The 19,570-nt window shown below is 40.4% G+C and overlaps 2 protein-coding genes across 2 annotated transcripts; one reads left to right on the plus strand and one right to left on the minus strand.

Annotated features, from left to right (window-relative positions):
- The first annotated feature begins 312 nt into the window (after positions 1 to 312).
- On the plus strand, positions 313 to 2,886 carry LOC110059225 (cyclin-dependent kinases regulatory subunit 1-like). Its single transcript, XM_020765921.2, has 3 exons — positions 313 to 538; positions 1,594 to 1,721; positions 2,318 to 2,886. Exons 1-3 carry the CDS (start codon positions 480 to 482, stop codon positions 2,362 to 2,364), a joined length of 234 nt encoding a protein of 77 aa, XP_020621580.1. The 5' UTR covers positions 313 to 479; the 3' UTR covers positions 2,365 to 2,886.
- LOC149109873 (uncharacterized) lies at positions 2,878 to 17,273 on the minus strand. The gene is made up of 6 exons (XM_089294675.1): positions 17,097 to 17,273; positions 7,458 to 7,527; positions 5,875 to 5,931; positions 5,319 to 5,465; positions 3,718 to 3,785; positions 2,878 to 2,994 (listed from the first exon to the last, which is right to left on the minus strand). The coding sequence occupies exons 1-6, from the start codon at positions 17,271 to 17,273 to the stop codon at positions 2,878 to 2,880; spliced, it is 636 nt and encodes a 211-aa protein (XP_089150801.1).
- Between the last annotated feature and the right edge of the window lie 2,297 nt (positions 17,274 to 19,570).

A 19,570-nucleotide genomic window follows, 5' to 3' on the forward strand; every position in this document is an offset into this window, starting at 1 on the left:
CATTCTTTTGTGCTATTTGTGGCCTCGGTAATGATGTGTAGTCATGCCGAGAAATGAACAATGTCATTTTCTCATTTCTTTCAATTTTCCCGGTTCCCACTCGAATTTCCCGCCACATTCAAGTGTAGAGAATTTGTATGCTGAGTAAAGTAGTCAGCTACTAATTAATGTGAGAAAACTAATTAGAAGGGCCATTTTGATGCGTTTTTGGAAATCATACCGTTTTGAGAAGTTTTAAAATTTCATTAAAACCTATTTTCGATTGAAAATGCGACAAAACTCTCCAAAAAGATTGTGGTAACTATGATCGAACGCTGAACTCTCACCACACGGCTTGGGAACCTCGCTAGTCGTGTCTGTGCGACCGCCATTTTCAACTGAAAACAACAGAATTTGAAAGAAAGCGAAGTGGCTGTCAAGTGGTTGCAGAAATTGTTTCTTCTTCTTTTTAGCAGTCAGCTTCGAAGATAATCAAGGAAATGCCGGTTAAGCAAATATGCTACTCTGACAAGTACTCAGACGATCACTACGAATACAGGTAAGGTTGTTCGATCCTCAATTCATGAGGAGATTGTTCTTTTCAGTTTCGAATTTCGAATAGGGACGCTATATGAGAATAGAGTTGTCATTACAATCTGCTAGAGTTTATTCCCTAGATGTTTTTGTCATCGTTCGTAGTTGATGACCACTTGGATTTGAATACAAAGTAATAAACTCGGGAGCTCTCAGGCCAAACGTCGAACTTCACATGAGACGAACTAAAATGAGCGAATTAAGTTCATGAAAAGTTCGACGTTTGACTTTACTGAGTTAGTCCGACTGAATTTAGATCAACCAACACGTTCTATGATTCTGTCTTCTTTAGAACTTGTGAATAGTCCCAATTAGGAGAGGGTTTCAGCCTAGACACGTTAATAAAGTTGTTGCCACTGTTTTTGTTGTTGTTGTTGTTGTTTAGAAGGCCAGGATAGAAAGTGACTAGCCATATAAGAAAAGCTGTGTAATAAGTATATTTGCAGAATCTGATCTCTCTCAAAAATTCTTGTTGAGTCGTAGTAACAATGTCAAGCACTACAAATTGCGTGGTTGTCTTGCCCTGCCCAGCTGTCAAAAAAGACCTTGGTTCATACGAGGAAGCAACATTGCAAAATTTGCACAAATATAATTGAACAATGCTGAAGCCAGAATTCAGATTGCAAAGAAAATCAGTTTTACCGCTTGCCCTTTTGAGCAAACTGTAACTAGAATGTAGTAGCCACTACCCCTCAAAATACTCACTAAAACAGTAAATTTGGTCTTTTAAAGTTCTTCTTTAATTTGAATTTTCTCAATGGCTTGGATAAGTGAAGGATGGAATCAGCTACCCACACGGTGAAGTTGATCAGCTCCAGGCTATCTGACACAACTTTCTTTGCATGCTAGAATTGCAGAACCTTTTAACAACAAACTACAGCTGACAAAAATTGTACAAGATCACACAGACATACACTTTCTAAGAGGCAAGAAAAAGTCAAAGGTCCTTGTGTCATGCCAGTCTAACAGCACTGATTATATATATGTTTTTGCATTTGTCGCTACTTTTACTTGCTCCAGGCATGTGATTCTTCCCAAAGATTTAGCAGAACTAGTTCCCAGGACCCACTTGATGACAGAAAGTGAGTGGCGTAACCTTGGGGTACAACAGTCTCCAGGCTGGACTCACTATTTGATTCATGAACCTGGTAAGATCTTCTCAAACTCATTAATAGTTCATCAAATTTGAACAAAGGGAATCATGACCATTACTTTGTTTTATGATTTGACGTCTCTCTTCTCTCCTTAGTTTTAGTTTCGATTGGGAAGATATGTCAAACACTCAACACAGTATTTGACCACATTTCCAAACACCTGGAAGTTCGTCAAAAATACTGAGCTACACACTGCATTTTCAACTCTCTTGACTGTTTTTGGAAATGTGGTCAAACACGGTCTTTCGTGTTTGATATATTACTTCAAGGTCAATAAAGAGTTGAGTAAGTCGATAACAGTTAAAAACCCGCTATTTTTTTTAATCGGAGTTGTGATATCAGAGAGCTGCATAGGTCTACAATTTGGACAGCTAATTTTTAGGAGATGGTCTCAGGAGTTTCTATCTGGCCCAGGCACGGGCAAATTGACCAGCTGTGAGGATGATTTTGCCCACCTGATTTGACCATCTAGAGGAAAGTCTTATAAAGAATTTCAGTTCAAAGAGTTTTGTCCGCCTGTGAAAACCAGTTGCTGTCCTACTGATAAACACCTAGATGGTCTTATAATTCCTTTTGTTTCATCTTCACAGAGCCACATGTGTTGTTGTTTAGAAGACCTGCAAGCCAGCATCATTGACACATTGCTTGGCGGTTTTATTTTTGAGATGATTATGTACAGATGAACCAAGAGAAGCATGTGGTGATGGTTCACGCATGGATTAATACTTGTGAAACCAAATTTGCCAAGAAATTTTACAATGAAGATTATCTTTGTCATTTCCCAGACAGTGGATACATGTGTGCTTAAGCTGTTAGTTTAAGGCTCAAAATACAGATACTCCCTACAGTTTTCAGCAAGTTTTGTTCAACTTAGTTAGGAGAAATTGAATGATTCACTGTTAGGGAACTTCTTTACATGGAACATTATCATTGTCAATAATTCATTTCCCCAGAATCTGCTTTGAACACGAAGTTCATAAGAAATTAGCTTTCAGGCAATTCTTGAAAGACCTTTGACATGCACCAAAAAGGGGATTAAACATTGCAAACATTACAAAACAAGCGCAGTTCAAATATCAAAATAAAGTGCTTTATTGCTTTTATTAAAAAATAACCAGTAATTTTATGATTGAGGATTATCGTAATTATTTCAATCTTTGGACTGATTCCTGTGGTAATTTTCTGGATTGCAAGTCATGTTTGGGTGTCCTGTGGACCGCCATACTTCTCTCAGTGCCGCATTGCTCCAGCTGCATCTCTCTGATTCCTGGAAAACAGAAAAGGACAGTAAAGTTTATTACAGTCCATCAAATATTTTTCTCAGATGCGATTGGTTTAAATACTTCATGTGGTGAAGACAAAGTTAAAAATGGAGTGAGAGTTTTCATTGTTCAAAACTAACAATATAGTAGGTTAGGTTCATTTGACTTCGAAAATAAGCCAGGGTTTCAGGCGTTTTGTAAACTCTTAGCTTTTCCAACCAAATTTCTGCATGAATTTTCGTGCCAAATGGTGGTCATCAGAAAACTTGAGGATGATGTTTGGGAAAATTAAACTTTTGTCGTCTTTCTTTCACTGTTTTATACACTTAAGTGCGAATATATGTATTTGCTGTGAATAGAATTTTTTCTATCTTTGTCCTGGATTGAATTAATTAAGGACTAGAGGAAATGAAACAAAATGGGAGGCAATTTTTCTCGTTTGCCAGTTGCTCTCTGATTAGAAAAGGAATGTCAGCCCGTCGTTTCCGATGAGTTATCGATTCTTCAACACGATATTCTCTCCTCCAATCACTGGCCTTAAACATTCACCTGACCCTACAAGCAAGCAAGGACACTACTCACATCTAAGCACACTATTCACTTGTGTCCTCAGATCACGCAGTAATGCAGTGCCAGAGAAAAAACGTTGCGTGACAGCTCGAATAGTCACCTGATTGAAACGTATGGTTAACAGTAATGAGAATTTTTAAGTCAGTTTGTAAACGTACCTTGTCACTGCACTGCTGTACGTTGATTACATTCCTTTCCTCTGATAAACGGGGGAGGCCTGGTGGAACTACCAATCAAAAACATAAATTGAGAAGTATATATAAGAACAAATATTACTCAGGAAGTAACCAAAAATAGACCAGGTGGCGGTCGCCCAATATTGGCATGTTTTCTCATTTCTCTAATGTTTCGAGGAAAGTTTAGAAGTATTACTGGATAATTCAATTCCTGGTATTAAAGGCTAAAGAAAGGAATTTTAAGGCCATGCGACTTCAAAATGAATTGACAAGCGTCTATAGTCGATTCAGCCTTCTGCCCTATCAACTGTCTATCACCTTGTGGAAATCTCTACCTCATACTGTCACTGTTATTTATAGACACCAATGGGAGAACCAGTCAGATTTGTGGATGTCCAGCAAATGGGTTTAATTTGAGCAGCGAAAGTAACTTCCTTTTGCCTTGGCTTTGCATTTCTTCTCTTGGTGATTGGTTCAAAAAGGAACGTGCCATTTTCTCAACCAATCAGAAGACGGCGTGACGCGCGCGCACGCGTTTTCCCGCGCTTTGCGCCAGCGGAATTATATGTACAAATGTTTGCTTCGAGTTTTGATTGTTTCACTTGATAAAACCGAGGAGTGGAAATTAACAGACCCTACACTGATACCTACAGTGTTGTGTAATTAGCGAGAGATTTTTTTCGGTGGAATCTCAGACGAGGATGTCCACTTTAGGATAGATGTGATGAAATTTAGCTTGGGAAAAACGAAGTGTTATGTACGAGGAAACTTTCTATCCTGTATTTTTTCACGGTGGAAGGAAAATACGTCAATTCACAGAAATGCGTAGAGAAAATCTTCAGCTATCGATCTATCTATGTTTCGGTTCTTCATGGCTAAAAACCATATTCTTGAGTTGGATCTAACACGGGTTCCTATTGGTTATTTCTTTGGTCACGAGACATAAACCAATTAACAAATTGACGTCAGTTTCTTATGCGTCTGTCCTCTTATTGATGGTAAATTTCGTCATAACATTGTCAAAGTGGTTCCGCAGTAAACTTTTTACAATAACAAGACCCCAAAATGGTCAAATACCGGCAATGTAAATGAGGGGAAAAGACGCCGTAAACTTGCCGTAAACAAAGATGAGTGAATTTTATTCACAATGACGCGAACATTGTCAATAGCTTTTCTCGATTTTTGATTGGCTACTTAAAAAAGTTCATAAAATCTCATTGGTTAAAAAGTTGACAATCTGACAGCTGAAAGTTGAACTTGAAAGTTTGCATAAATTAAAATTTTATCCGTCTGTACTCTCATTGATGATAAAAATGAGCCAATCAGCAACTAAGAAATGGCGCTTCCGCGTGCGATCGATTTGAATTTGGTTGATGTCTCGTGACCAAAGAAATAACCAACGCAGTGCGCAACCACCTTTGGAAATGACTGATTTAAAGACAGTTGAAACGTCTAAACCAGTTTGGTATAAAACAAACAAAACTCATTTCCATATGAAAGGTCTTGCGGTGGGACACATATTGAATTGAAGAAAAAACTCAACTTGTAAAAGGCTCGTTTAAGCTTTTTTTGTTTTTACTCACTGATTCCAAGAGCTGGCCGGTCCCTCTCAGGTCGATAAGAATGATGGGATGGCCACTTCTTCCCTCCTCCCAAGGTGTACTGGGATGGGTCTCTGTAGCTGAAGCGCGATGTGGACTGGAGACTATAATGGATAGTGGGCGGGCCTTCTGTGAACAAAGACATGATTTACGTAAATATAAAGGATGACTGTTGGTTAGAAGTCTGCGATTAAACACAGGTCTCAAAAAGCTTCAAAAATACTCCGCTGGGCGTCGTATTCTCAACTATATTCTCGGTGTTTAGAAAGGTGATGAAAACCCGGTTTCTCGTGTTTGATTTATTACGTGGCCTTTAGAATTTGAAATTCAAAAATTTTCATTCTACTTTTTTATCTCTTTATAATTCTATGGAGTATAAAAAACTGTTTTTTAAAATAGTCAACTATAAACAGAGACTGCAAAATGTACCACCAATTTCTGATCCTTTTTTAAAACAACGATTCTTAGAACTCAGAATAAATGCTCAATAGATGTGTGAGGAGTACTACGCGAACAGCTACAGTAAGATGCGACACACCTCTTTCTTCGTGTGGTGAAACGTGTGATAAAGGTCCACTTGAGAAATTAGTCAAATCTGTTGAAATTTAATTACTGTTAATTTTTATTGCAAGATGATAGATAAGGCGGTTTTGAAATGGTTAGTGAGTGAGACACCTTGGGCCGGAAAGGTTCCCTATGGTATCATGAGGCAATTAGGACTTTCTCTTCCCCACCTTTGAATATTAATTTACTGGTAACCACCCCACCCCTCCACAATATTTTGTCAACGTTATGCAGACAAGATGCAGACAACTGGTGGCAACCATTTTATGGGGAAGTCTTTGCGACTTCATTGTTAATATCTTGGTTCATTAGAATACATATTAATTTGCGTAGAGTCATGTAGAGAAGACATCAGGTTAAAAACAAATCGACTTCAAATATTCAAGAAGTTAGTGAAACTTAGTAACTTATTGAATGAGATATTGGCTTTCAACTACTGCAAAATTTCTGGATGGCAAAAGGCTAGTAACAATGCAACTAGCCCGCAGAACAGGCGGATTAGCGAGGCAGGAAACGCGATACATGAGCGCAGAGCGCTGCCACTTGCGCGAAGCGCGAGTTGAAAAAAAATTTTTGCCACTCGGGCTCCACGCACGACCGTGTATCACGCTTCGCGGTCTGCTCCGCTAACCCGCCTGTTCTGCAGGCTAAGTAACAACAACAACATCCAATAGAAGAGTCAACATTTCGTATAAAATTTTAGTTTTTAGATCGGCGTCACACAAATAGTATTTAATACAGTCGAACCTCCGGTTGCGACAACCTCTCATAAGCGACCACCTCTACTCACCGACCAGTTTTCCAAAATACCAAAAGTTTCCCAGTCAAATCATTATATTTGGAACCTTTTGTAAGCGACCACCTCTCGGAAGCGATTGCGACCACTAACCTCTCGTAAGCGACCGCTTCACAGATATTGGAGTGAAAATTGGATAATGAGGGGTTATGACATCATTGCGTTTCTGGGTAGTACCGGATTTTTTTTTCTCAAAATTGACTTTTTGCATGAATAAAACATTTAACAATTTAAAGAAAATATGCACATACACTGTACTCAATTAGTCTTAAAAGAGACGACCGTAAATGTCACAAAATTACCATATACTAGCGAGGCAAAATTTTGACCCAATATGGTCTCACCCTTACAGGGTGACGTGGTCTAAGTTCTGGTAAAGGACCACCTCACGTATATGCGACCACCTAGGCTTGACATTTTGGGTGGTCGCTTACGGGCGGTTCGACTGTCCATCAGGATTAAATTTGTTGTCACTACTAATCATTCCACGCCCTTTCATGTATTCAGAGTTGAAATTGTTGTTGTTTGATCCAAGGCTGCTACGCTTATTCTAAAGAAGCAAATACTGAATGTTTCACCATGCTTTTTTTAAAGCAACTATGATAATTACATCACGCTACAACAAGTAGTAATCAAAGATTATGAGGGTACTTTCGACGCCTTCACTTTTTAAACTTTCATTAGGTGACTTTAAACTCCTGTCTATTGCTAAACTCAACATAAATAAGGTGATTACATCACGCTTCAAAAAGTGAACTCACCCAAATGTCCCACAAGAGTTGGATATCTTGTGCGCGTGTGCCGGAAGTCTGGGTTCCATATAGCGTAGGGCTGAATAAAGAAAATCATTCATGCTTCTTAAATAAGCACAGTTCCAGTCACCTGCGGCTTAAAATAAGAAAGTTGCTCGGCAAAATAAGGAAGCCTTAATCGCCTTTACATTTCTCTGCGGGAAAACGTTGGATGTTCAAAAAACTTAAGCCTTGAGATAGTAGTGAAGGATGCTTTTATATAGAATTCCACAAACTCTCAGTGCTGCTGTGTTGAAAGAAAATCATGCTAAAGGCGGTTTTCACTTGAGCGTGGACAGTAATTCGCAGTTGATTTGGTTTTGTACTAAACTCATGACGGGACGCACGGGGCTTCTACTGTAAGTACCGCAGAGAAATGGTAGGAAATTTTCCTAGCATTCCTTACATACTCTCACTAGGGATCTTCGTCTTGCGGCCAGGCAAGGCGTCATAATCTGTTTCAGTGAAATGTCGATGATATTAACTAAAAAATAAACCAGAAAGGGCCGATGGAATATGAGACAAGCTTTAAAATGAAGTCACGATATTAATAGTGCTTTAAAAGTAAATAGTGCGTTCGAGTTATTCTCGATGCTTTCAAATGATGGCGGACTCCACCGACGCCAATAATCTGGAACAAAACAAGGTCATTATATATCGGATCACGTCTAAACACACGTGAAGAAAGACTTGGGCAGGAAAAAAACGTGAGCGGGCAAAACCGGGGAATGCCGATAAATCAAGTAATCCCGCAATGATGAACGAATTACACAACATCAGCCTATAACTATTAGTATTTTATATTTTATATTTGTATTTATGTTAGTGTCCCCAATTAGTTATCTTTAGCTAAATACTCCGACACTCAAATAAAGTTTATGTATGTATGTATGTACCTTCCTCTGCTTCTCCCCCTGAACCAAGTTCAGACCTACGAACTGAACTTAAAGATACCAAAGTGCCTACGAATGGATGTTGAGCGCGACGAGCAGACGTAAATGTCTTGTTTACCCAATGAAAGCCATCACAATAAACTCTGAGCTTGCATCGAGATGCTTATCCGGGGGTAAAGGAGCGTTTGATTAATCAATCTAAAACAGATCTTAAGGAATAAAAACCCAGATGATCTGGAATACTTGTCTGAGTGTGTCGTTGGCAGTGGGAGCCACATGCAGTATTATCATGCTCGGCAATTGAAGTTATTGTGTAGAAAATATCGCACAATTACACAGCCGAAGGGGAAAAAAAGCGCGAGGAGAAACTTAATACATGGAGCTAAGATAGATTGTCAGTGCTTTAGGTGACTATGCACGGCTACCAATGGCTTGGCCAATCGCTTGAATTGGCCAATGGCTCGTACACGCAACGAATCGTAAAAGTCCGTAAGTAACGACCTCCGAAAGAAGTGAACCCAACCCCATCCCCTGAAAATAGAGGAACTAAGGTTCAAAAGTATAATTATTTTTCCAATCAATAACCTGAATAACGTACGATAAACTTATGACGATTCAACTAGGGAAGGTATAGCTTATTCCAGGAGGCATCATGAAGCGCCCTGGTAAAACAAACCCCGCAAAATTTTCATCAATTAACAAGAAGGTACTAACAGGACATTTTCTTCAAATTGAAATAACTAAAATTAAGAACTTTGCATCATTTTTAACCCTTTGAATACCAATTACGCGTACATGCGTAATTAATGGTCGCGCTCTTTGTACCACTTGTGACTTTATGAATTTAAATGTTATCAGATATTCTTGATAAGCAGATAGTAGTACTAGGCTAGGCCTTTCCGTACAATGGTCAGGTTTAGATATCGACGACATTCCGACGTCGCAAATCGAAAAAAACGTTATCAGTTTTGGTGCAAAAACGGTGGTAAAATGGTCCACTACGCCTCTGATTGATCAAGGTCCATTTCTAGGCTTCGCCCGTAATTAACATCCAACTTTTCACGGCAGCCAGAAAAGTTGGAGACGCGCCGCACTCGCGTTTTAGGTGCGGGAATCCCAACCAATGCTCACCTAATTTTTTAAAGATGCTACTTTTAGCCCTCCCCCAAATCTACACACGTGTATTTCACTTATAGAAGTCTATCGATTTGGACAGTGCTTGGGTGACAGATTCTCGCCCATATCAACTTTCTTTTCTCTAGTAAGTTCTCGCACGTTTAGAGATGCGCCCCACTCGCGGTTTTGGTTTCGGGATCTCAAACTATGCTTACTGGACTTTTTAAAGATGCTAGATTTAGCCCTTTCTCAAATCTACACACGTGTATTTCACTTGTGGTACTCTGTCGCTTTGACAATGCTTGGGTTGGAGATTCTCGCCCATTTATATTTGTTTCTCTCGCGTGTTTTCGCGCGTTTAGAGATGCGCCACATTCGCAATTTCGGTGTCGGCATCTCAAACTATGCTTACTGGACTTTTTCAAGATGGTAGATTTGGCCCTTTCTCAGATCTACACACGTGTATTTTACTTGTAGAAGTCTATCGATTTTGGACAGTGTTTGGGTCGGAGATTCTTCTTGCCCATATCAACTTTCTTTTCTCTCGTAAATTCTCGCGCGTTTAAAGATGCGCCACACTTGCGTTTTAGGTGCGGGGATCCCAACCAATGCTTCCCTAACTTTTTAAAGATGCTACTTTTAGCCCTCCCACAAATCTACACACGTGTATTTTACTTGTGGTAGTCTATCGATTTGGATAGTGCTCAAAGTCGCCGAGACCGGGCTACGCGCAGCGTGATTTTGAGCAACTTTGGGTCGATTTCCATGAACTTGGGCGATATGTTCGAGTCTTAGGGACTCTAAACTAATTCGAGAAGACTTTGCTTTTCAGTGAATTGGAAAAAGGAAAAATTTTTGAACGCTTGGTTATGAGCAGTCTGGCTGAAATATAGCCACTTAGTGTCTAGAAAGTCGCCGAGACTGGGCTACGCGCATCGTTATTTTAACAAACTTTAAATCGATTTTTAGGATTTTGGGCGATATTTCCCAAGTCCCAGGGACTCTAAACTAATTCGAGAGGACTTTGCTTGTCAGTGAATTGGACAGAGGAAAAATTTTTGAACGCTTGGTTATGAGCAGTCTGGCCGAAAATAAAAGACTTTATTTAACCTGACCCGTAAGCATACTTTGGGATCAAAAAATTGAACCTAATTTACAGTACATACATGATTGATACGATCTTGATCCATAAAATGCTTAAAAATATGTGTTTTAAACTTAGAAAGAGTGTTTAATTCTCTGATCTCTCTTGGTAATCCGTTTCATTCTCGTGCAGCGTCACACTTGAAGGTAGACTGACCCATTTTCGTTTTAGTTGGTGTGACGTTTAAAAGTGTTGAGTCTTTAAGTATTCTTCCATGCAGATCAGACCTCTTAACAAGATATCCCTCTAACTGGTGCGGACAGTGAACATTGTATACGATCTTAAACGCTAATTGTAGCTTCAAAAACCACCGTCTACTATCTAAGGATAGCAGATATAGCCTGTTACGCGTATCCTGTGAGCACGTTCTGCGATTCGCAGCAAGAATAATACGCATGGCCTGATTCTGTAATCTCTCTAATCGTCGTGAATTACTTTTTCCACAGACACCCCATATGATACACCCGTAATCTAGGATGGGTAATATTTAACAATCAGACCCGTAGCCCGCAAGGGCTACAGGTCAATAGCCCATGAGGCGAAGCCGAATGGGCTATTGACCCGTGGCCCTTGAGGGCGAAGTGTCTAATTGTTTTAGTATCACCCAACTAGTCGGACAGAAAAGGTAATAATAAAGTTAGCAAATGCAAGTTGAAGAAATATTTATTTGGGAATAAAACGAAAGAAAGCTTCACGCTCGATGGCGCCAATTTCGCTACTCGAGGACTATTACTAATAGTCCCCTAGTAGCGTAGCCAATCAAAATGCAGGATTTGCATTAGTCCACTAGTTGGGTGATACTAAAGTTTGTTTATATATGTTCAGTAGAACTCTTTGGCTAAGAGAGGGCGCGATCCTGTTTAACATTTTGAGTTTAGGATAAACTCTGGGTGCAATATACGTAATGTGCTTATTCCAGTTTAGGCAACTGTCCATATATACACCTAAATATTTGCAATGCTCACTTTGTTTCAACAGCTTTTCGTCAAGTTTCACTTGTAAGTCACGTTAGCTACCGAATATCTTGATCCAACTAGCATAGCCTCGGACTTTTTATGGTTGCTGATGAGACCGTTGCGGCGCAACCAAACGCTTACTTGATTAAGATCATCGTTAACACACTGTTCAGCAGCACCAACATCATTGGAACTTGCATGAAATTCAGTGTCGTCGGCATAAAGAATGACTTGGCTGGTTTCACAGGCACTGGATATGTCGTTTATATGTATATCAAATAAGGTCGGTCGCTACTTAGTGCTACTTAGTGACTAGAAAGTCGTCGAGACCGGGCTACGCGCATCGTTATTTTAACCAACTTTAGGTCGATTTCCAGGAACTTGGGCGATGTCTCCGAGTCCCAGAGACTCTAAATTAATTCTAGGAGACTTTGGTTTTCAGTGAAATGGCCAGAGAAAAAATTTTTGAATGCTTAGTTATGAGCAGTCTGGCCGAAATATAGCCACTTAGTGACTAGAAAGTCGCCGAGCCCGGGCAATGCGCAGCGTAATTTTGATCAACTTTGGGTCGATTTCCAAAAACCTGGGCGATATTTCCAAGTCTCAGGGACTCTAAACTGATTCGAGAAAACACGCGAGTGAAAAAAAGATATAAATAGGCGAGAATCTTTAACCCAGGCATTGTCCAAAGCGACAGACTTCCACAAGTGAAATACAGGTGTGTAGATTTGAGAAAGGGCCAAATCTAGCATCTTTAAAAATCCAGTAAACATAGTTTAAGATCCCGACACCAAAACCGCGAGTGTGGCGCATCTCTAAACGCGCGAGAACTTACGAGAGAACAGAAAGCTGATTTAGGCGGAAATCTCTAACCCATGCACTGTCCAAAGCAATAGACTTCCACAAGTGAAATACACGTGTGAAGATTTGGGGGAGGGCTAACAGTAGCATCTTTAAAAACTTAGGTAAGCATTGGTTGGGATCCCCGCTCCTAAAATGGCGAATGTAGCGCATCCCTAAACGCGCGATAACTTACGACAGAAAGGTAAGTTTATATGGGCAAGAATCTCCAATCCAAACACTGTCCAAATCGATAGACTTCCCCAAGTGAAATACACGTGTGTAGATTTGAGAAAGGCCCAAATCTAGCATCTTTAAAAAGTTAGGTAAGCGGTGGCTGAGATCACCGCAACTAAAACGTGAGCGGAGCGAATCTCAAAACGCGCGAGAACTAACTAGAGAAAAGAAAGTTGATATGGGGGAAAATCTCCAACCCAAACACTGTCCAAATCGATAGACTTCCACAAGTGAAATACACGTGTGTAGATTTGAGAAAGGGCCAAATGTAGCATCTTTAAAAAGTCCAGAAAGCATAGTTTGAGATCACGACACCAAAATCGCGAATGTGGCCGATCTCTAAACGCGCGAAAACACGCAAGAGAAAAAAATATAAATGGGCGAGAATCTCCATCCCAAGCATTGTCCAAAGCGACAGACTTCCACAAGTGAAATACACGTGTGTAGATTTGGGGGAGGGCCGAATGTAGCATTTTTAAAGAACCCCGTAAGCATACTTTGGGATCCCCACACCAAAACGCGAGTGTGGTGCATCTCTAAACACGCGAGAACTTTCGAGAGAAAAGAAATTTGATATGGGCGAGAATCTCTTAGCCAAGCACTGTCCAAATCGAAAGACTCCCAAGAGTAAACAATACCCATGTGTAAATTTAGGAGAGGGCCAAAACTAGCATCTTTACTAAAAAGCCCCGTGAGCATAGTTTAAGATTCCCACACCAAAAGTTCGAATGTGCCCCATAGCTAAACGCGCGAGAAAAGACAAGGGAAAAGCAAACTGAAAACAAACTCGTAAAAATGTCCACCCAGGCACTGTTCAAATCGATAGACTTTCACAAGTGAAATAGACGTTGGAGATTTGGAAGAGGGCTAAAGCTAGTATCTTTAAAAACCGAGGTAAGCAAAGTCTGGGATCCCCACATCTAAGAGCGAGTGTGCCGCCTCGCTTAACGTGCGAGAACACGCGAAAGAAAAGAAAATTTACATGGGAAAGAATATCTAACCCAAGCACTGTCCAAATCGCTACACTTCCACAAGTAAAATACACTTGTGTAGATTTGGGGAAGGGCCAAAACTAGCATTTTTAAAGAGCCCCCTAAGCATAGTTTGTGATCCCCATACAAAAACTGCGAGCGTGCCCCATCGCTAAACGTTCGAAAACACGCGAGTGAAAAAAAAGATATAAATCGGCGAGATTATTTAACCCAAGCATTGTCCAAAGCGACAGACTTCCACAAGTGAAACACACGTGAGTAGATTTAAGGGAGGGCAAAAAGTAGCATCTTTAAAAGTTAGGTGAACAGTGGTTGGGATCCCCGCACCTAAAATGCGAGTGTGCCGCGTCTCTAAACGCGCGAGAACTTAAAGAGAAAAGAAAGTTGATATGGGCGAAAATCTCCAACCCAAACACTATGCAAATCGATAGTTTTCCACAAGTGAAATACACTTGTGTAGATTTGGGGGAGGGCTAAAAGTTGCATCTTTAAAAAGTTAGGTAAGCATTGGTTGGGATCCCCGCACCTAAAACGCGAGTGTGGCGCATCTCTAAACACGCTAGAACTTACGAGAGAAAAGAAAGATGATATGGGCGAGAATCTTCAACCCAAACACTGAGCAAATCGATAATTTTCCACAAGTGAAATAAACGTGTGTAGATTTGGAGGAGGGCTAAAAGTAGCATCTTTAAAAAGTTAGGTAAGCATTGGTTGGGATCCCCGCACCTAAAACGCGAGTGTGGCGCATCTCTAAACGCGCGAGAATTTACGAGAGAAAAGAAACTTGATATGGGCGAGAATCTCTCACCCCATGAGGGGACGGAATTGACTTCTACTGTAAGTATCTCTGCCTTGGTTTTTTTTTTTTTAATGCTATGAGAACAGGGCTGTATTTCTCTAAGGCTGTGGGTTTGATTCGTAAAAACACTGAGTTGTTATAAATCGTTTAGAAATTCTTCCCTCCGGTTGAAATTTATGTTGCTGGCCCATTAGCGTGCGAACGCAGAAGTATTTCCGGGTGTCACTTGGTTGCGCCGAAAAATAACGTCTGGGAACCCGAGCCAGGAAACGATTTCTGTGACGTAGGAATTTTAAGCCAATCACAGTTTAGCTCAAATAGCCCCAGAACCACTGCGTGAGGTTTTTGCTGTGAGGAGCACTCGAGTTTCATTCTATCATGGAATGTGATTGTCCAATTAGAAACAAAAGTCATTACGTCACAGAAATCGTTTCCTGGCTCGGGTTCGCAGACGTTATTTTCGGTGGAACTAAGTGACAGTCGGAAATACGTCTGCGTTCGCAGACTACTGGCACATGGGTGGGCACTTTATATGTAGACCGTGATGTAAGATACATTAAACTATTTTTACTGTTCATGATGCACTGCTACGTTAGTCTGCTTTATAAATATTTAATTGCTTTGGTCGAGTTTTTAATTTCAATATGATTAAACGTTCTTTTTATGCGTTCCTGTTAAAAATGATGCGAAGTTGTTAATTTTAGTAATTTCAATTTGAAGAAAAGGTCATGTTAGTACCTTCTTGATGAAAATTTTGTTTTACCAGGGCGCTTCATGACGCCTCCTCGAATAAGATATACCTTCCCTAGTTGAATCGGCATCAGTTTATCGTACGCTAATCACTGAGGTTATTGATTGGAAAAATATTATACTTTTGAGCCTTAGTTCCTCTATTTTCAGGGGATGGGGGGTGGGCTCACTTCTTTCGGAGGTCGTTACTTACCGACTGTTACGATTCGTTGCGTGTACGAGCCATTGGCCAAGCGATTGGCCAAGCCATTGGTAGCCGTGCATAGTCACCTAAAGCACTGACAATCTATCTTAGCTCCATGTACTAAGTTTCCCCTCGCGCTTGTGTTTTTTTGCCCTCAGCTGTGCAATTGTGCGATATTTTCTACACAATAACTTCAACTGGCGAGCATGATAACATTACACGTGGCTCCCACTGCGAACGACACACTCAGACAAGTATTCCAGATCATCTGGGTTTTTATTCCTTAAGATCTGTTTTAGATTGATTAATCAAACCCTCCTTTACGCCCTGACAAAAATCTCGATGCAAGCTCAGAGTTTATTGTGATGGTTTTCATTGGGTAAACAAGACATTTACGTCTGCTCGCCGCGCTCAACATCCATTCGTAGGCACTTTGGTATCTTTAAGTTCAGTTCGTAGGTCTGAACTTGGTTCAGGGGGAGAAGCAGAGGAAGGTTCATGTTGTGTAATTCGTTCATCATTGCGGGATTACTTGACTTATCGGCATTCCCCGGTTTTGTCCGCTCACTTTTTTTTGCTGCCCAAGTCTTTCTTCGCGTGTGTTTAGACGTGATCTGATATACAATGACCTTGTTTTGTTCCAAATTATTGGCGTCGGTAGAGTCTGCCATCATTTGAAAGTATCGGGAATGACTCGAACGCACTATTTACTTTTAAAGCACTATTAATATTGTGACTTCATTTTTAAGCTTGTCTCATATTCCATCGGCCCTTTCTGGTTTATTTTTTATTTAATATCATCGACATTTCACTGAAACAGATTATGACGCCTTGCCTAGCCGCAAGACGACGAACCCTAGTGAGAGTTTGTAAGGAATGCTAGGAAAATTTCCTACCATTTCTCTGCGGTACTTACAGTAGAAACCCCGTGCGTTCCGTCATGTGGTAAGTTATTGCCTTAAAAAACTTGTTCACTATGTCATCCAGTTAGGAGTAAAACCCAAAGTAAACGTGACTTGCTCGCACGCGTTTCCTGCCCTTTACGTCGACTTGGACTACATGTGTTTTCCTTGAGTTTTGATTGGTTCAGTGGATTGTCTGTGTAATTTGTGATTGACCAGAGTTATAAATTTAGTTTTGGCTTTACACACTCAATTGAAACTTTTGTTTTTGTCTTGCTACGAGGATCTACTTAGCGTTCTCTTCTGATTGTGATGTCGTAATAACGGTAATTTTGAGCACGCGCTTACAGGGGGTAATTTCTTAAAACGCTAGATACCACATTAAGTTATTTAAAGTTGTTATTTTACCTAATTTTACATGAAGCAATTATTCGTCGTGACAATGAGAATAAATGATGGTCTTTGACAGAAATTAAAACATATTTGAGATTTTTAAAAATATTCATGATTGGATGAGATATCTTGGACGGTCTCAGGTTCCGGGACAACTAAATTTGATCGCCGTTTTTCATGCTGAACTGTTGTCAGCGTCGATGATAATTTGCACATGTATACATTGCGGACCTAGTTGCTTTCTTGTTTAAGGCAGTTCTTTAAAGATGTCAAAATCCTCCCGACACATGGTACCTTGCCATACTAGGAGCCAATTAGCATTACTATTTTTTCGTTATCTTTTCAAACGACAGCCAAGTTTATAACAACAGTTATGTTCAGTGGGTTAAACTTTGTGTCATACCTTAGCATTGGAATGGAGCGGGCTCTGGTAAACTAACCCCAGTGGCTGCGGGTTGTGGCGACGAGTAGGCGACAGAACACGTGCCTGTAGATCACGTGGTTTTGTTTGCACGTGACCATGGTGTATAAGCGTGGTTGTCTTGCGTCGCCTGTTTGCAAGCAAAGCGACGGGAACCATTTCAAGAGCAAAGTTGCTCTTTCGCCGTTGATTTGCGCGATGTAATTATATTCGTCACCAAACAATGCTGTTGGTTGCGTTACATTAATTAGTGTTAACATCATGGGATTGCTTACTTTAAAGAGATGCACGCGCTGGGGTTAAAAATGTTTGCTTGAATTACGCATTTTCCGCGTGTAAAATAGGCGATCTTTAGCTAGCCCTTAGCGATTGTAGATTATGGGTGCGAAAGGAACCGATGAATCCGTGACCAGAGTGGATTCATCGGTTTCTTTGATATACCATGATCAGTGATATTGGATCACTGATTCAAATCCAGATCCAGATCACTCCAATAAGTTAATTAAGAATTAATATGAAAAGTTCAGAAAAAAATATCCTGAACGAGCAACGCACTGGTTAGACTTTCTAAAAGTCCTTTCCAATAATTCTTCCTTGGCCTTTTGGTCTCGCCGTTTCCTTGGCCTTTTTCGCCGTTTCCTTAGCCTGTTGGGTCACAGGTTCACAGTCGAATTTTGAGCTTGGGCCTGTGGTTGGTTTCGCGACTTGCATCGCTCACGGCCAAGCTACATCCTTCAAACTTGGTGAAAAAAATCTTCTACCTAGTATTTTAACGTTGCCATTCATAAATTGTGTAAAATTCAACTTTGGAAAAAAGGTATTTCCCATCGGATTCCCATACAAACACTGTAATTTGTAATTGCCTACCCGTCAAGATGGCGTCGAAAACCGTGTTAAGGTCTATAAGGGTGGAGATGGAGTTGGTTCGCTACTTTCGGGGGGGGGGGAAGGGGTCGCTGCTTTCAGGGGGGAAGGCGTCGCTACTTTCGGGATTTATTAGCGGCCACAATTTTTTGACGTTACTTTCGGGGGTCATAGATGAACGTTTATGTCATGCCTACATATCACTTGTCGAATGTCAACAATTTTTTCAGGTTGGCTTTAGTGCAAAAATTTCTTCACAAGTCCTATTTGCTCTCATATTCAACTTATAGCAAGTCTCCAAAATATTATCAACAAGCCTGTAATATATGCGTGCAGTGACTGCACTTAAATTTCACAGGTGCATTGAACTGGGTTACACTGGGGGTAGTTGCCAGAAGTGTCCAAGTACCTGTTGGATGAGCAACAAAACTTGGCAGTGCAGGTGGAATGGAATACTACCATACTGCCGAGTAAAATGACCGGGATCTTGCAAACAGTAAACGTACATTGAAGCAAAACGGTAGTGACGGATCCAGATTTCTGTCTTCGCATTGTATAATTGCTTGTGGAATCCCGGCTGGCTTCACTTTTCTACTTTTTTTTAAGTAAAGAGCAACTTATTAAAAAAGATCCCATATTTGTTATTTTATAGACTGCAAAACAGTCGTTTTCGGACGTTTTCGGGAGGCGCGAAGCGCCGTAAGCGCTTCACACGCCCGTAGGGCGTTTGAGTCGAGAAAACGTCTCTCTCCATTCTCCCTCGCCGTTTTACACTCGCTCCAGACCTTTCGTTCGAATATTGACCGTCTCTCGCGTTCTCAAAAAATACGACTGTTTTGCAGTCTAGTTATTTTAGTGCTTACTGGAATTTCAGGTCAAAAGGCCCTTTGCATAAATAGCGCCTACATTTGAATAACAATACTTTATGCATCCTTAGCCTCGTACGTATGTTTCCAGACAAAGAATTTTTCACATGAATATGAGGCTAAAATGTATAAGTATTATTAACAAAATTTAGGCGCCATTTATAGAACGTTTTCACTGTCACGCAATAAAAAATAGAAATCAAAAACCATTCAGTGCATAAAGTCAAGAAATTGTGATATTTTAGAAGTTAAATAAAGAAGACAGTTCTTCAAGTTTAAGGTGTGTGCGTTGTCCCAAATAAGTTGACTTATTCGTTGAAATGTTCCGCGCAAATATACAGAGCCTTGCACGGAGCCGCCATGTTGGTGCTCCTCTTTGGTACACCAATATGGCGGCCGGAAAGTAGCGTTATCATCTGGACCTTACTTTGGCTATCTAGGACACTGATTAACTACACTGAACAAACAAACATTTACATAAGCACTTTCCAAATACTATAGAGTCTTAAATGGCTAAAACTCACGAGATAAATACACATTTTTTGACAAACGCGATCGTAGCTTTGTTTCACGCACCGCCAAAACTCAGAAATTTAAAATGCGCTGGTTTCCAAAGGAAGGGCGCTATTAAGCTGGAAAGTTGTAAACAGATATAACTTTAGTACTTATAATGCCTGATGAGGATAAAGACTTTGGTGGCTCTTTAGAATTTGATGACGTCACGTG

The sequence above is a fragment of the Orbicella faveolata genome, unplaced genomic scaffold (genome assembly GCF_042242905.1).
Source record: "Orbicella faveolata isolate gen_17 unplaced genomic scaffold, um_ofav_v1 contig_25, whole genome shotgun sequence".
NCBI lineage: Eukaryota > Metazoa > Cnidaria > Anthozoa > Scleractinia > Merulinidae > Orbicella > Orbicella faveolata.